The sequence below is a fragment of the Podarcis muralis genome, chromosome 16 (genome assembly GCF_964188315.1).
Source record: "Podarcis muralis chromosome 16, rPodMur119.hap1.1, whole genome shotgun sequence".
NCBI classification, from domain to species: domain Eukaryota; kingdom Metazoa; phylum Chordata; class Lepidosauria; order Squamata; family Lacertidae; genus Podarcis; species Podarcis muralis.
Genome location: NC_135670.1, coordinates 20,949,998 through 20,963,749, shown reverse-complemented (window position 1 = coordinate 20,963,749; position 13,752 = coordinate 20,949,998). Strand labels below are relative to the sequence as shown.

Below are 13,752 nucleotides of genomic sequence, written 5' to 3'. Positions count from 1 at the left end.
CTAAGAATATTTGTCTATACATTAAAGCAGAGTTGAAGAAACCACAGGCTGAGGGTGGCCCTTCAGGCCTCTCTATCTGGCCCTTGGAACTCCTCACAGTCCCCACCCATTACTGGCTCCGCATTGCACCTTGAGTGGTTTTCCTTGGCTGGAAGATGTGCTCTCATAATGCCTCTCATTTGCCTGGCTGGAGCATAGAGCAGTACAAAGCGAAACAGTCCAGAATTCAGCCATTTTGCATTGTGTGTAGAGACAGCTCTAAATACTGGGTGGCACACAGCTGAATGACACTATTGGGTAGGTCTGTACCACTCCAGACTTCAGGTAGGACAATACCATTCTTGTCATCTTTCAAACCCACCAGACTTTGCACATTCAAGGATGTGATTCCTTCAGCTGTAGCACGTAATAGGGCAGTCTGTTCTGTCAATGGAGGTGAGTCCATTAGGGCAAGCCTTACAATCAGCCTCATGGGTAGTGCTGGCTGTCAGCGTCCTCCTCCTTAGTCTCATAAAATTGAGCAGGGAGTATGGTGTGGACAAAACCAGAATGAATTGGCTTTACCTATCATAGACCAGGGGGACGCGGGTGGTGCTGTGGGTTAAATCACAGAGCCTAGGACTTGCAGATCAGAAGGTCGGTGATTCAAATCCACGCGACAGGGTGAGATACCGTTGCTCGGTCCCTGCTCCTGTCAACCTAGCAGTTCGAAAGCACATCAAAGTGCAAGTAGATAAATAGGTACTGCTACGGTGGGAAGGTAAACGGCATTTCCGTGCACTGCCCTGGTTCACCAGAAGCGGCTTAGTCATGCTGGCCACATGACCCGGAAGCTGTACGCCGGCTCCCTCGGCCAATAAAACGAGATGAGCGCTGCAACCCCAGAGTTGGTCACAACTGGACCTAATGGTCAGGGGTCCCTTTACCGTTACCTTTATCATATACCAGGCATAGGCAAACTTGGCCCTCCAGATGTTTTGGGACTACAATTCCCATCATCCCTGACCACTGGTCCTGTTAGCTAGGGATGATGGGAGTTGTAGTCCCAAAATATCTGGAGGGCCGAGTTTGCCTATGCCTGTCATAGACCAATCAGTAACTCCACCAGGCATTTTCTCTGGCTCCCTCTGCTGTTGGCCTCCATGCCTTCCATCCTACTAGTCCCAATCAGCAGCAGTCTCTACTGCATTCCATGACTTCAGGACTCTATCACCCCTCTCTGCTGCACATTTTCATTATCATTATTGTCATCTGCAATGTGGTACAGTCTATTGTGCCACCTCCAGACTCTACCACTTTAGCTATTGCAAAATTAATGAAGGGATGGGGCATGTTTGAGGAATAGAACTGGGAGGAATAGAACATTTTGCCCCACTCTTTCCTGGCACAGATTTGTGCTTAAAAGCTCTGTGTCCAAGCAGTTGCTGTTGGTTTTTGCCCTGGAGCTTTCCCTGCAAAAACTTTAAAAAGTGGGGTTTCATGGGGAAATCTCTGGAGCAAAAAAGAAAAGAAAAAAAAGGGGCACTTGGACACATACCTTTAAAGCATGGGCCATGCCTGGAAAGAATGGAGGAAAGATAAGTGTGGATAAGCTGTTCTTCCCTCCTCTGATTTGCAGCCTTTTTCTGATTTTCTAACATAGTTGAGAGAATAAAACAAAACACCAAACCCACTGTGTTGATTTTGGTTAGGTCAGTGACTGGGAAAGCTGAGCCTGCTATGCCGGGAAGATTATATGTGCACCCGGACTCACCAGCCACTGGGGCCCATTGGATGAGGCAGCTGGTCTCCTTCCAAAAGCTCAAGCTGACCAACAACCATCTTGACCCATTTGGCCATGTAAGTACCTGGCAGATTTAATTTCATATTGGCTGATACAGACTGACATTGGAGCTCTCGTCAAAACAAAACAAACTCCAGCTTTTCAATCAGAGCTTAATTGGATCCATACATATACACCACAATAGGATTTAGCAATCTTAAGATCCTGTTATACGATATCACGGATGGTGACTCTAAGCACCTGCAGAGTGCCTTTCATTTGTCACCGTGGAATTGCAGCCATTCCCAGTAACAGGGGAGAGATGGAGAAGCTGCGACCTAGCTGTTGTTAAGTCTACAACTCCCATCAGGCCAAGGTAGCGAGATGAAAGGTCAGGGACCATGGGAGTTGTAGTCCAATGACACCCAGAGGGTCACAGGTTTCCCCCATCCCTGGTTTAGGGGTAAAAACTCCCAGGCAGCCTTGCATACCCAACAACTCTTCTTCTCATTTTAGAAAGTAGACATTTTGGGCCATGATCCAATGGCAACAACAGAGAAGGTGCATATAAACTTTCACTTGATTTCACTTTGTGCCAGATTGCAGCCTAGATTATGGGTCAAAACAAAAAAAATTCCTTCCAGTAGCACCTTAAAGACCAACTAAGTTAGTTCTTGGTATGAGCTTTCGTGTGCATGCACACTTCTTCAGATACACTGAAACAGAAGTTGCCACATCCTTCTATATAGTTGGCTACCTATCTGTAACTAGATTATGGGTGGATATCCTGTGACCTTCCAGATGCTGATGGTCTAAAACTCTCGCCACGCTGGCAGGGACTGATGGGATTTGAAGTCTGACAACATCTGGAGGTCCACAGGCTCTCCACTCCTTGCCAAGATAGATAAATCGATGGAGAGGAAACCCCAATGAATTCTCAGTTGAGTAGCTTGGGTGCTGTGTAAAGGCATGTGCATGTTGTGGTTTAGACTGTGTACATCCTGTATCTTTAAAGCGCATTTGAAGCACAGTCTCATCCTTAAACAATTCTGGGCTCTATAGTTTACCCCTCGCAGAGTTACAATTCCTAGCAACCCTTCATAAACTATGGTGCCCAGAATACTTTGAGGGGTAAAACATACTTTGAAGCTAGGGTGTATATGCAGCGCTTGTGAAGGAAAATGAGGAAAGAGGTTTTTTAATTAAAAAAACTACCTTTATTTCAGAATTGCAACTAATATTTCTGCTGGTGAGAGGGATATGGGTCAAGGAGTGCTCTGTTTGCAAAAAAGGGAAGCATAAGACTACATATGCTAACAAGATGTCGTATGTAATAAAGCTGACATTATGCATATTGTATTATTTATGGGATTTGGAGTTTATAAAATAATGAAGTAGAAATAATGTAGAAAATTATTGTTTTATATGTTCACTTGGTAAGAAAGTATCTTGATTTATCTGTGCTTCCACTGCTCTGTTGTTCTCTTTCATGTACACCTCTACACATATTGCTTGAAGTCTGATTTCTCAAAGGGGAATAATAGAATCATAGAATTGTAGAGCTGGAAGGGACCATGGGGGTCATCTAGTCCAACCCCTGCAATGTTTGAATCTTTTGCCCAATGTGGGGTTCAGACCCACAACCATGAGATTAAGAGTCTCATGCGTTACCAACTGAGCTATCCCAGAAGCATGTTCTAAGCCTCCAAATGCCCTGGGAATTATTCTTATGCTCAAGCCTCAACCTAGGGATGGGGGTGGGGGTGGGGAGAGAGAAATTGAACTGCACTCTCATTTAAAGGGGAACTGACTTAATTCACCCTTTCTGACATGAGACACAGCCATCCTCCAAAATTTGCACTTTTCTGAACGTTGAGATGTTCTAGCCAATATTTGCATATCTAGCATCTATTTGGGTAAGGCATATGGAAGAATGCATCATGTTAGTGAAAAATAACATGCAGCAATGCATTACATTTGGGAATGCTGTTTTGCAAAAGTGTGTCTTTTAACCAAAATTGCATACAAACATTAGGATAAATTCACACAAAAATGCTGATACATTTTCTGACATTAAAAAAATATCTCAAAGTGATGTGGAGAACTGAATTTAAATTTAAAAAAGGAGAGAGACAAACAGAGAAACTGAAATTGACAGATTCACCCACTCCCTACCTAAAACGCAGCTCTCTTCTAATCTCAGATGGGTGAAGGCAGAGGCAGTGGCGTAGTGTGGGGGGTGCAGGGGGGGCCGGCCGCACCGGGCGCAACATCTGGGGGTTAGGGTTAGGGGGCGCAAATCCATGGGTTAGGGGGCGCAAATCCATGGGTTAGGGGGCGCAAATTACTTGCCTTGCTCCGGGTGCTGACAACCCACGCTACGCCCCTGGGCAGAGGGAGACTGTGATATTTTTCAACAATGAGAGAAAGCTCCTCTGTGTATGATCAGAGACAGCCTGTACTGCATTCTTATCATCCAACCATATATTGATTACTGTCCTTTCCCAGCACTGAAAACAGGTTGCTGTGGACAGAGGCGTAGCAAGGTCAGGTGGTACCCGGTACACGGGGGGGGGGGGGGGGGGAGAAGGCTGATCGCTGGCAATATTTGCATGATCAGTGGCCGTATTTTTGTGATGGTTGTGCCAATCGCGAAAATCCGCCCGCCGGGCGTGGGGAGTTTGTCACCCCCCTAGGCATGACACACAGGGCGGACCGCACCCCCCTTGCGACACCACTGGCTGTGGAGTTGTGGCCTGTGGAATCACAAAATAACAGAATTGGAAGGGGGCCTCCAAACTAGTACAGTGGTACCTCGGGTTACAGACGCTTCGGGTTACAGACTCCGCTAACCCAGAAATATTACCTCGGGTTAAGAACTTTGCTTCAGGATGAGAACAGAAATCGCGTGGCAGCAGCAGGAGGCCCCATTAGCTAAAGTGGTACCTCAGGTTAAGAGCAGTTTCAGGTTAAGAACGGACCTCCAGAACGAATTGAGTTCTTAACCTGAGGTACCACTGTACTCCAGTCTGGTGCCCTGATTAAGTACAGGACCTGTTATTCAAGATACAGCTGCAGCAGCTCTGACAGCTGGTGGTCCAGCATCTTCTGAAATATCCTCAGCGAAGGAGAGCCCACTGTCTCCTGAGGAGGTCTGTTCTGCTGTGGAACCACTCTTCCTGCTAGGAGACTTCTGCTGATGCTCAGCTAAAATCCCCTGCAGTTCTAGTCTCTCCCTCTAGAGCAGGCTTCCTCAACCTCGGCCCTCCAGATGTTTTGGGACTACAGTTCCCATCATCCCTGACCACTGGTCCTGCTAGCTAGGGATGATGGGAGTTGTAGTCCCAAAACATCTGGAGGGCCGAGGTTGAGGAAGCCTGCTCTAGCGTAACGGAGGGCATTTTTCAATTGAGGTCTACATGCTTTTGCTGCCTACTGTAGACTGACTGCTAGAGCAGCAGCAGCAGAGAGAGAGCATTAATGCTCAAATTCTTTCCACTAAGCTGAGGCTGTCAGCTGAAATGCCAAGGGATGGGCGGCTGGGAAGCCTGAGCCAGGAAGGTGTTTAGCAGTGAATAAAGTTGGTCTTAATTTGATGGAAGTGTGCTTGATGCATCTTGGTGGCAGCCGCGCCCTGTCAACAGTTGGCTCTAATTGAGCTCCGGCTGCACAAGTGGTGCCTGCAGACACGTGGAGGGGAGATGTGAGATGAAATGGGAGACAGCAGCGCCTTGTAAACAAGGATCTGTACAATGTGCTAACTGATCTAGTAACCTAGATTGAAGTGCAGCCGCCCAGCCCAGGTTACAGTTTGAATTAATCCTCATGCCTCACTGGACTGACATCACACACACAAATACGCACACACACACAGAGTATTCTAGTCCGGGATTAATTTTAGCGGTGCATGTCTTGGACTTAGCTTCAGAACCTATTTTTGGTGTTAGTCCTTAAGGAGGAATCAGAGCATGTACAGAATGCCTCCTCTGCTCCTCCTCCTCTTCTTTTTTAAGGGTTGCAATCCTAAACTTATTTATGAAAGGATTAAGGTCTATTGTACACAATGGGAATTGTTTCTGTGCAAACATGCATGGGAATGTGTTGTGATTAATTATAACTTGCTTCTAAATTATCTTCGACTAAAGGCAGCATTTTCTAGTTAGTTGTATGCTGTGCCTTCTCTTGTTATAACCTTGAGCAGTGCAATCCTATAATGTCCTTTCAGAAGTCTGACCTACTGCCTGACCCAGAGACTTACGTGCAAGCAAGCAAATGTGTATAGGATTGCAACCTTTTTTTAAAACGCTTTGAGGTTTTTGAAGTTTTCCCCTAACAATCAAGCAGTGTATAAATCTTATGAAAGAAAGAAACAAACCCAAAACATTGAAGAATCTTGTGGCACCTTTAAGACAAATGTATTATAGAATAATAATAATAATAATAATAATAATAATAATAATAATAATAATAATAATAAAAAATTTGTTAGCCGTAAACATGTGACAAAACCTTTCACTGGCTTTGCTGCAATAGACGAGGATGAAATCTACACACATATAAAAAATGTTGTGAAAATGTTGGTTTTTTAAAAAATTTTGAAAAATATATTGAATTTCCCATAGCTCACTGTCGCCATCAAGTGTCACGTTTGCATATTGCACTTTACAGCACACTTAAAATGTTTTATTTGCAGCTGTATAGCTGAGTCCTAAAGCAGCTAGCCCTCTGGAAACAGTTACAACCTTAGCCTTAAACATTTAATAGCTAAATGGCATGTTTGCGTGTGAAAGACTACAGTTAAGGAAGCGTGATCCTTCTTTTAAAATATTTAGATATCGCTGTCAGTCAGAATAGATTCCAGGGCAGACAGCAAACCTTTACAACTATATCAACCAGACAAAAACACAAACTAGAAACAAGCTGTAGATTCATGATAGAAAGAACAGAAATACTTAAATTGCTTGAGGTTTGACTTGGTAGCCACTGCAAATGTATCTCTCTATACGAGGTGTGGGGAACCTGTGACCAGTGGAAGCCAGTCCATTAGGACACATGAAGAACTGCCCCCCCCACAGCCCCATTCTGCCCTCAGCCACTCTCCATCTGCTTTCCTTGCTGGTTATACCCAGATCAGGCCCAGGGCATGCCTGTCAGCTTCATCTTCCACCTTAAGTCTCAGTGTTGCCTTTGCAGAACTGAGCAGGGAAGAGGACGGGGTCAAAAATGGACTTAGTTGGCTCTGCCTGTTACTGGCTGTGGCACCACCTACAGGTGGGCTCCTTGTCTTCTGCCCTACCAGTCCCAATGAGCACCAGCCACCACTGCCTGTGGTGTTCTGGATGCCGTTGGAGAACAAATCCCACCAGCCCCAGGCAGCATAGAGTTGTAGCTCGACAATACCTATATCCTCCAACTCTTCCTGAGGACACCACTTCATGTTGTAGGAGAGAGGTTTGACATGTTCAGTGCTTTCATCTCCTGGAGACAAGAACAAAACAACCTTCCAGTGTGGTCTAGTGGTTAAGAGCAGTGGACTCGTAATCTGGTGAACCAGGTTCGCTTCCCCGCTCCTCCACCTGCAGCTGCTGGGTGACCTTGGGCTAGTCATACTTCAAAGAAGTCTCTCAGCCCCACTCACCTCACAGAGTGTTTGTTGTGGGGGAATAAGGGAAAGGAGAATGTTAGCTGCTTTGAGACTCCTTCGGGTAGTGATAAAGCGGGATATCAAATCCAAACTCTTCTTCTTCCCTGCACATAGAAAGCTAGCATGTCCTGGTGAGGGACGTTCTTCCTGAATGTGGCAGTTTTCTTTGTGCAATGAGACTGATAGTAGGCTAAGTTGGCTAAGGGATGCTGGGAGTCCATCAGCTGAAGATCATTGATGTAGTTAATACTAAGCTAGATGGACCAATCGTCTGACTCAGTATAAGGCAATTTCATACGATCTTCACTAGGGTGTGAAGCATATTTGAAGAAGGGCCATAGCTCACACATCTAGCAATTCCTTGGCATGCAGTCTCTTCAACTGGTGGGCTGTGGCCTGATTCAAGGTGGGTCACAGCAGGAGTGCTACCACCATGCAAATGTATGGTGAAAGATTAAGAAATTGGTACTCACTGGTGGAGGAAGAGGCGTGCAGGGTTGAAGACTTTGATAATCTTTGGTTTCCCTTTCTGGAATCACATTAGCCGTGATTCCTGCATCGCAGGGGGTTGGACTAGATGACCCCTGAGGGTCCCTTCCAACTCCATGATCATTTCTCTCTCTCTCCCCCCTCAACTCCTAGCTTAGGCTGTGGTGGGGGATGTGCAAAAGGCTGTTTCTTGAAGAATTTTATATGGGCATGGATAGCTCAGCTCGTTAAAGCATGGTTCTGATAACGCCGAGGTTGCAGGTTCGATCCCCATACGGGACGGCAGCATATTCCTGCATGGCAGGGGGTTGGACTAGATGATCCTCAGGGTCCCTTCCAACTCTACAAATCTATTAGTCTTTCTCCCCCTCCCAACTCTGCTCTCTCTCTCTCTCTCACACACACACACACACACACACACAAGAGAGAGAGAGACTCCTGGCTTGGGGTGGGGGACGCGCAAAGGGCAATGGGCGCTCCGACTGGGACGCCCCTTCCCACTGGGCCCAACCGTCTCCCTCCCTGCCAAGCGGAGCCCGCGCTCCACAACAATGGGAAGCGGGGAGGCGCGCGGGCGGCCCCCTCAATTAGGAGAGCCGTAATGAAATTAAAAACCATTAGATCGTTCACCGTTGATGTCTGCGGCTCTCCGGGATGTCAGAGCCGATTTGGCTAAACCCCCCGGATGAGAGGGGCTTTGCGAGCAGCCCTGACGTCCCGAGGCCCCTGGCTGGCGCAGGCCCCGCGGGGCAGCCTGCGTCTCCCTGTCGCCAGAATCGACGGCAATCATTGTCAGGAGGGAGGAGGCGAAGGGACGGGCGGGCGGGACCGATACGCTCCCCGTCTCCTCCTCCTCGCCCCTGGAGATTAGGCTTTGGGGAGCGCCGGAGATCTGCGGGACTTGGGTCGGCTTGGAAGGCTGGGGCCGGGTGGGGAGAGGCGCTCGGGAGGTCCTTCCGACGGGCACCCCCCCCTCCTTCGGCATTCCTTTCAAAGGACAATGGGGAGATGGAGGGGAAGGATGGGAGGAAGAGATGGGGTCAGGCGCCCTGGCGCATTCGTTAACCCCATGCCAAATGCCCATCCTGCGTTCTGGCCTTCGCTCTCCTTTGGTCAATTTCCCCCTGTTCTGTTTTGTATGTGTGTGAGAGAGTTATTGTTGTTACTATTATTTTAACACGGAAGCAAAAAATTGTAAAGCAACTACCTAGGAAGAAAGAAATGAAAACAGAAGCCTTTAGCAAATTGTTGTTGTTTTCGATTTTTTAAATATTGTGTTTCAATATTAATGCTGCATTTTAATTGTTGCAACCCACCCTAGGACCTTAGGCAATAAATAGTAATACTGATGATGATGATGATGATGATAAAAATACTGTTTTTTATTATATGTTTTGTGTTTTTATCTTGTATTTTTATGCTGTGAACCACCCTGAAATCTGAGGATGAAGGGTGGAATACAAATTTATAATAATAATAATAATAATAATAATAATAATAATAATAGGTTATATCTAATGTTGGTCCTGCTCTGAAATGTAACGGAATGAATGACTAACTTAGGTTTATTAATTCCAGTGGCTCCAGCTGAGTAGAGCTTAAACTGAATACAACACAGTGTAGAAGAATAATAATACAAGCAACCACAAGCATGTATTCTGATCCAGTTACATACCAGGAGACAAAGATAAACAGAAGCCTTTAGGACATATATTTATGTATTACTCAGACATATTCACAAGCAAACACTTTGATGCAACAATGTACCAAGAAAGAAATGAAAGCAAGGCTTTAGGAATCCCCTTAAAGTAAATGCCTGTAGGTGGTATTCAGTGCCAATCTTACTCAGAGTAGACTCATTCAGGTTAGTGGACATGGCTGGTTTAGGCTCATTAATTTTGATGGATTTACTCAGAATAGGACTTAGTTGAATACAATCCTGGGTAAACAGGAGTGATTTCAGACTCCATTGCCTGATGATGTCAATGGGAGTTGCTAACTAGTTACTACTTAGGCAAGTATTTACTATTATTTATTTGTTTCTTTACTCATACAAATGGCCCAGAGCAACTCATGAACACCATAACAGTAGTTCCCAAATCTCACCCCCCCCCACAAACCACTTGAAGATTTCCTAGGGTCTTAGCAGACTGCTTGATGATTTTTCTGCCTGTTCTAGCAATTGTGCTAGATGCTGTATGGCTTTTAATTTCATCTTAGTTGTTTCTTATAAATTATATTTTGATTTTACTACACTAGGAATCCCACAGAACTCCAACTGTAACACAATACAGGAAAGAAAAGAGCCAATCAAAATGCAATTAAAAACCACTGTGATTATTTTTTTAACTGGGAAGACATGCTGTCTCCCATTTTCTGCTATGAATCCAGGCAGACCCTCTGAATGATAGCTGGTGGTCTGTGGGCCACAGTTTGGAAAACCCTGGTTTATCAAATAATGCCATTAATGGTGGCTTTCTGCATGGAGTTTCTTCACAGGGTAACTTGTTTTGCAACCCCCCCCCACCCCAGAATTTGCTGCATTTCCAATTCCCAGTGTGGAGCCACACGAGAGCCAGTGTGGTGTAGTGGTTAAGAGCACTAGTCTCGTAATCTGGGGAGCCGGGTTCGCGTCTCCGCTCCTCCACATGCAGCTGCTGGGTGACCTTGGGCCAGTCATACTTCACTGAAGTCTCTCAGCCCCACTCACCTCACAGAGTGTTTGTTGTGGGGGAGGAAGGGAAAGGAGAATGTTAGCCGCTTTGAGACTCCTGAAGGGGAGTGAAAGGCGGGATATCAAATCCAAACTCCTCCTCCTCTTCTTCTTCTTCTTCTTCTTCTTCTTCTTCTTCTTCTTCTTCTTCTTCTTCTTCCCCAATGTATCCCCAATTAGGGTATTTGTTGTGCTCTGTCTGATGCCAGAAGAGAAGACTATTGATGGCTACTAATTCAGCCAGCTAGCCCTGGTGATTATCTAATGCTTATTAGATGGATTTCCCCTAAATTTATTTCTGAACTTTGAATTTTATTGTTATTTATGTTTTTATACTGTATTTATGCTGCTTCTACAATTAAGTGTTTTAAATTTGTTGTTAGCTGCCCTGAGCCCGGTTTTTGAACCGGGAAGGGTGGGGTATAAGTAAAAATTTATTATTATTACTAGGCATGGCTATGCTCTGCCTCCACAATACCAGTTGCTGGAAACTGTGGAAGGGGGGAAATAATAGAACTGTAGAGTTGGAAGGGACCCTGAGGATCATCTAGTCCAACCCCTTGCAATGCAGGAATATGCAGCTGTCCTGTAAGGGGATCAAACCTCCAACCCTTGCGTTATCAGCACCATTCTCTAACCAGCTGAGCTATCTTGCTTACTGGTTTCCCACAGGCATGTGGTTGGCCTCTATGGCAACAGGATGCTGGGCTATATGGGCCATTGGCCTCACCCAGCAGGTTCTTCTTATGTTCTTACAATGTTTCCTCCTCCTCCCCTTCTAGATCATCCTCAACTCCATGCACAAATACCAGCCCAGACTCCATATCGTCAAGGCGGATGAGAACAATGGGTTTGGCTCAAAAAACACAGCCTTCTGCACCCACGTCTTTCCAGAGACGGCCTTTATCGCTGTGACGTCCTACCAGAATCACAAGGTAAATGATGGTGCCTTTGGAAATAGTAAAGGTAAAGGTACTCCTGCCCGTACGGGCCAGTCTTGACAGACTCTAGGGTTGTGCGCCCATCTCACTCAAGAGGCCGGGGGCCAGCGCTGTCCGGAGACACTTCCGGGTCACGTGGCCAGCGTGCACAAGCTGCATCTGGCGAGCCAGAGCCACACACGGAAACGCCGTTTACCTTCCCTCTGGTAAGCGGTCCCTATTTATCTACTTGCACCAGAAGGTGCTTTCGAACTGCTAGGTTGGCAGGCGCTGGGACCAAACGACGGGAGCGCACCCCGCCGTGGGGATTCGAACCGCCGACCTTTTGATCGGCAAGCCCTAGGCGCTGAGGCTTTTACCCACAGCGCCACCCGCGTCCCTTTGGAAATATCTTCTTGGAAATTGGAGCATGGCTGAGGCAGAGTCCAGCATCCTCTTCTCATGATGGCCAACCAGATACCCCAATGGGAAGCCCAAGCAGGACCCAAGCCCAAGAGCATGCTTCCTTGCTGTGATTTCCAGCAACTGCTATTCAGAAGTATTACTTTCTCCATCTGTGGAGCAGAGCATAATCATCATGGCCATCAGTATCCTTGCCCTTCATAATTTTTTCTGCCTTGAATGTTCCAGCATTCAGCTTCAGCGAATGCACATGATTGCACATTCTCACAATATGTGATGCTGCAATGCATGATTGTTTTTGTTTTAAGAAGGCTTCCTTTTTGTTTTTAGGACAATCTCTTTGGCCCAGGTGATGGATTGTCATCATCATCATTTTTTATTATTTGTACCCCGCCCATCTGGCCGGGCCTCCCCAGCCACTCTGGGTGGCTTCCAACAAAGATTAAAAATACATTAAAATGTCACACATTAAAAACTTCCCTGAAGAGGGCTGCCTTCAGATGTTTTCTAAATCTCAGGTAGTAGTTTATCTCTTTGACATCTGATGAGAGGGTATTCCACAGGGCAGGTGCCACTACTGAGAAGGCCCTCTGCCTGGTTCCCCGTAGCTTTGCTTCTCACAGTGAGGGAACTGCCAGAAGGCACTGGACCTCAGTGTCTGGGCAGAACAATGGGGGTGGAGACGCTCCTTCAGGTATACTGGGCCGAGGCCGTTTAGGGCTTTAAAGGTCAGCACCAACACTTTGAATTGTGCTCGGAAATGTACTGGGAGCCAACGTAGGTCTTTCAGGACCGGTGTTATATGGTCTTGGTGGCCGCTCCCAGTCACTGGTCTAGCTGCGGCATTCTGGATTAGTTGTAGTTTCTGGGTCACCTTCAAAGGTAGCCCCACGTACAGCGCATTGCAGTAGTCCAAGAATGAAGAAAGCCCCACCCCCCAACTATCCTCTTTCTGATTTCTCTTTTCAGATCACCCAGCTCAAGATCGAAAACAACCCCTTTGCGAAAGGGTTTCGAGGCAGCGATGATATGGAGCTTCATAGAATGTCGAGGATGCAAAGGTAAACATTTTCACAGTGTATAATGAGCTGGGAACCCTAGTCAGCCTGAGGTCACATTGCTCCCTGAGCCAGCTTCTGAGGGTCACATGTCTGTGGTGGGTTGGGCCAGAGGGAAAAGGGGGCGGAGCCAATAGGTTAGGGCAGTGCTTCTTTTCTAAAAAAAAAATGTTTAAGGGTACTCTCATTTTTCTACACATATTGAAATGCTGCCCCTCAATGAGGCCAAACTTAGATTCACAAAATGTTTAGGGGTATGCGTACCGCTGTGTCCCCCCAGAAAAAAAGCACTGGGTTAGGGTCCACCCACACTTCTGCTTGCCCCATGCCTGGTCTGGAAAACCCCTCTATAGTGCTAAATTGGTGCGAACCCAAGTTGCCCTTTGTTCCGATTGACCGCTAAAGAGCTGTTTCCACTGGGTGAAAGCAGAGGGACAACAGGAAGTCTGGACAAGCCCTTAGCTTCTACAGATGCTATATCCTGCATCTAGGAAAGCAAGAGGCATTGTCGGAGTGGAAGGATGCATCCCAGCCAGACAAACACATTTGCTGAAAAGAGCCTGCTGGATCAGATCAGTGGCCCACCTGGTCCAGCATCCTGTTCTCACAGCCAGTAGCCATTGACAGCCTGATCTTCCATGAGGTTGTTTCTTTCTCTTTCAAAGACATCCAAGGTGGCAGTCATCATTGCTACCTCTTGCGGAAGTGAGTTCCATAGTTTGACTATGCACTGCAATGGAGAA

General features: G+C 46.5%; 1 protein-coding gene across 3 annotated transcripts in view; it reads left to right on the top strand.

Moving 5' to 3' along the window:
- The window catches only part of TBX5 (T-box transcription factor 5), a 103,266-nt gene that overhangs the window by 69,505 nt on the left and 20,009 nt on the right, over window positions 1-13,752 (top strand). For all 3 annotated transcript variants that reach the window (XM_028709725.2, XM_028709724.2, XM_028709723.2), the window contains exons 5-7: window positions 1,692-1,839; window positions 11,391-11,543; window positions 12,921-13,012. In XM_028709725.2, the coding sequence (XP_028565558.2) occupies window positions 1,692-1,839; window positions 11,391-11,543; window positions 12,921-13,012 (393 nt within the window). The remainder of the gene's footprint in view (window positions 1-1,691; window positions 1,840-11,390; window positions 11,544-12,920; window positions 13,013-13,752) is intronic.